A 3481-nucleotide genomic window follows, 5' to 3' on the forward strand; every position below is an offset into this window, starting at 1 on the left:
TCTTTTAACGATTAACATGCATTCTACAAGGGAGTAGTTAAAATCAAGTATATATTGAAATCTATACATCTTAATTTGCTCAAAATCCTTCTTTGTAACATATATAATTGAGGAGTACCATCTTATACAATGGCACAAATATATTACCATGGTGTTTTCAGGGAATCCATCGACTGCTTTCCTTGGTGAACGACGAGGACTGTCAACCTAAAGAGAGGAGATTGAACAACTGGTCCACAGATCAGCTAACTTAAGGAAACAAATTTTACTGTTATATTTCTAATATCAAGAAACATTACAAAAGTAATATAAAAAACTAGTTAGTGCACAATCACATGTCCTTCTTACCTTGTTTTCTTTATCACCAACAACCATATTCTTCCGTGGAGAGCGCCGAGTAACAACCTAAGAGAAAGAGCTATTATCAGCAAAGGGCTAGCATGGACTAAATAACAATTTGAAGAGCAGTCCATAAGAAGAAAGTTAGACAATGAGAAAGATGAACAAAAATTAAGGGTATTCTAAAAGCAGTAACTACTGATTTGTATCTCCTTGTACTTTGTCTCAGGCTAAAAATTTCTATCCCCCCCCACCTCTCCCACTTCTAAACAGCACTTACAAAAATAAACTAAACCACAAAAAGCTATTTGCAAAACAAAACTAACAATTGTATCAATGCTGAAGTTAATTTTCCCAGAACCTAAAAAAACATGCACAATACAGTTCAAATAGAACATCATACCTGTTCCTGGCCTGGATTTTCCTGATTTTCATCCCACTCCTGGAGGATCAACTCCATGTCCTGCAATTCTGAATTTGTAGACACATTTAGATCTGTCTGCGAGCTGTTCTTCTCCATGCGCTTTCTTGGAGATGGAGTTCTGGCTCTTTTTCGGGGGCTTACTCTCTTTTTGGGGGAAGGTGTGCTGGGAACTCTGGTTGGGACTGGCCGACTGGTGGACTGTACTGATGGTAGCAATGCCACCTGATCCAGGCTGAAAGATTTGAGACAGATTTTGCCTTTTAGTATTAAGTGTTGTTTCTTTTTGTTGAATAATAATAACAGGGGTGTTGAAATTTCCTTTTAAATGATGTTTTACCAAACAAACTATTGAAGCTGCAACCATAATGTCCAAACACAAAACTTGCTACACAGCATATAACTATGAAAGTATTTAACATAATGTGGGACTCTCTGCTGCAGCAAGATTAGCAACATGGGATTTGATTTTTGAGACACCACTAGCCTCACAGTACCTAACTATCACAGATTCCAAAATTTCAAAGAAATGGTGGGACTGAACTCATTGCCTACGAGAAATGAAAGGGTTTACAAGGTCATTAACTTATGAGCAGAAACCCCCTTCCCTCTTGGTTGTTCCTCACTAGTCAATGTTGTTGGGCTATACCTACTTATTTTAATCTTTTTGCTCCTTTTTCCTTATGTTTTAATTCAGTTTCCAGGTTTTGATATTCAGTCAAGGTATAGGTTTACTGCAAATAATCATGAAACAACAAGCACCAAAATCTAGTCACTATCTTCCCATTTCCCATGTGTCATGTTACTTCCTAATGTTGATTTAGAGCATTGTAAACATTTATTAAGGATACAGTATTAGTATTCAAAAACATCTACATTAATAAAATTTTGTGATATCTAAAAGCATTACAGTATCACAGTACATACCTCTGTGTCTCAGACTGACCAATAAACTGATTAAGTTCATCTTCAACAATGCGCCCAACATTTTTCTTCTCAAACGTTCCAACTCGCTGTTTCAGGGTGATATCCCCATTTTTGGCAGACAACCTGTTGAAATAAAATCACTGATATAACATTTATACTCTGAATCCAGATATTCTAATATCCCAAATTATGTTAAACATTTACACTAATTAACTGAGGAAATTTCTTTTTAACTTTCAAAAACATTAAATTGCCAGAGAGCTTTTGATGATAATGCATTATGTATATCTTAATATAAATAGTAACATTTTATCCAGCAAGTAATGGAATTTGTCCACAAAGTCTCCAAATGTTTAAGTAAAAAGATTAAGAATTCTTGAAATGATGATAAGCCTGTGCAATTAATCACACAATCCTTACTTTATGTTTTTGCCAAGCTGCACTGTGGCTGCAGCTCTAGATCGGCTGGTAAAAAACTTCTTGCTGCTACTTGGCTCCATGAGATTGGAACCAGCATCCTAAAAGATTTGAGAATGAAGAGTTATCAAGTCAAAGAAACCAATATTAATATCCATTAACTACTTTTCATAGTATTGTATCTACACTGGTTCCATATTGTGGATTAGTTCAGATCATACTTTTATAATCATGAAAATATGTGCATCAACCAGGTGAAAGTAAATTAAAAATAACTGCCAGAAGAGTATATTTTAGATCTATACATCTATATACATCCACCCAGCTATCTATACATGTATACATTTTAATTAAAATTACAGATTTACCACAAATCTTAATAACTGTCTCACCTCTACATACATCCTAGTTTAAGCTATAAAAAGTAGGGACCCTTTTTTATTTGGAAAACATATTCTATATTTAATAAATCATTCATATTCATCTGCATCACCAACTTTTATGCAAATATATGCATTAGTAATTATATCTTGCTTTACTTACCTCATCCTCCAGGAAAGACATGCCTGGGGACGAGAGCACATGACGTTTCTTCTGTGGACCAGAAACAAAATATAATGAGTTCTCCAACTATCTCAACCTTCTCTTATTCTAGTGAATATAAGCATCTATTAATACTACACAGACATTCTCTAATTAATTCACAATCTGTTTAGCATTCTTCTTTCAGCCACTCAAAAGATATTACAGTACATATCTAGGCACAAAGTAACAGCTCCCTCATGATAATTATGTAGTATAAGCATGTCTTCTGAACTTTTAAAGTACTTTTGTTTTTAATTTGTTTCCTTTTATGCAGTTTTGCATACTTTTCTGGAAACCTACAATTATCAAAAATAAGTATTTGTAAAATATCTACATTTATATCAACAGCAACAAAAGAGACCACTAATCTATGGGTATGTCAGCTTCTTTCTCTCCTTCATTCTTTGTCAGTGGGTATCCTTTTATATATCACTTGGTTACTTTTTTGAAAATTATTAAAGAACAAAAAATGAGACAGAGAAAATAATAAGCAAATAATTAAAACATAGTTAAAGTATCATTAAAACTTCTGTAATCACAATCAAGGCAGCTCACCTTTTCGAGGGGGGTAGGAGTTTTCACTGGACTGCGGTCTGAGGGGAGCCGTGGTGTGAATTTTCCCTCCTTCAACCTCTTTGCAACAATTTTTACATCTCTCTTTTTCTGAGGGGATTTAAGAAACATTCATAATTACAAATGCAAGTCATGCAGGGTACAATTTCACAACTTGGTTTATAAAGCATACCATTAAAATGGACATTAGTTTACTATATTTGAAGGGGATTAAAACTA

At 34.2% G+C, this 3481-nt stretch overlaps 1 protein-coding gene across 1 annotated transcript in view; it reads right to left on the reverse strand.

The window, feature by feature from the left end:
• Positions 1-3481, reverse strand: part of LOC119591309 (N-acetyltransferase ESCO2-like) — a 9138-nt gene that overhangs the window by 1474 nt on the left and 4183 nt on the right. Inside the window, exons 4-10 of the mRNA XM_037940035.1 lie at positions 3245-3352; positions 2648-2698; positions 2108-2205; positions 1688-1810; positions 743-995; positions 349-405; positions 148-207 (exon numbers count right to left, since the gene is read on the reverse strand). Of these exons, the coding sequence (XP_037795963.1) occupies positions 148-207; positions 349-405; positions 743-995; positions 1688-1810; positions 2108-2205; positions 2648-2698; positions 3245-3352 (750 nt within the window). The remainder of the gene's footprint in view (positions 1-147; positions 208-348; positions 406-742; positions 996-1687; positions 1811-2107; positions 2206-2647; positions 2699-3244; positions 3353-3481) is intronic.

Source organism: Penaeus monodon, chromosome 28 (genome assembly GCF_015228065.2).
Source record: "Penaeus monodon isolate SGIC_2016 chromosome 28, NSTDA_Pmon_1, whole genome shotgun sequence".
NCBI lineage: Eukaryota > Metazoa > Arthropoda > Malacostraca > Decapoda > Penaeidae > Penaeus > Penaeus monodon.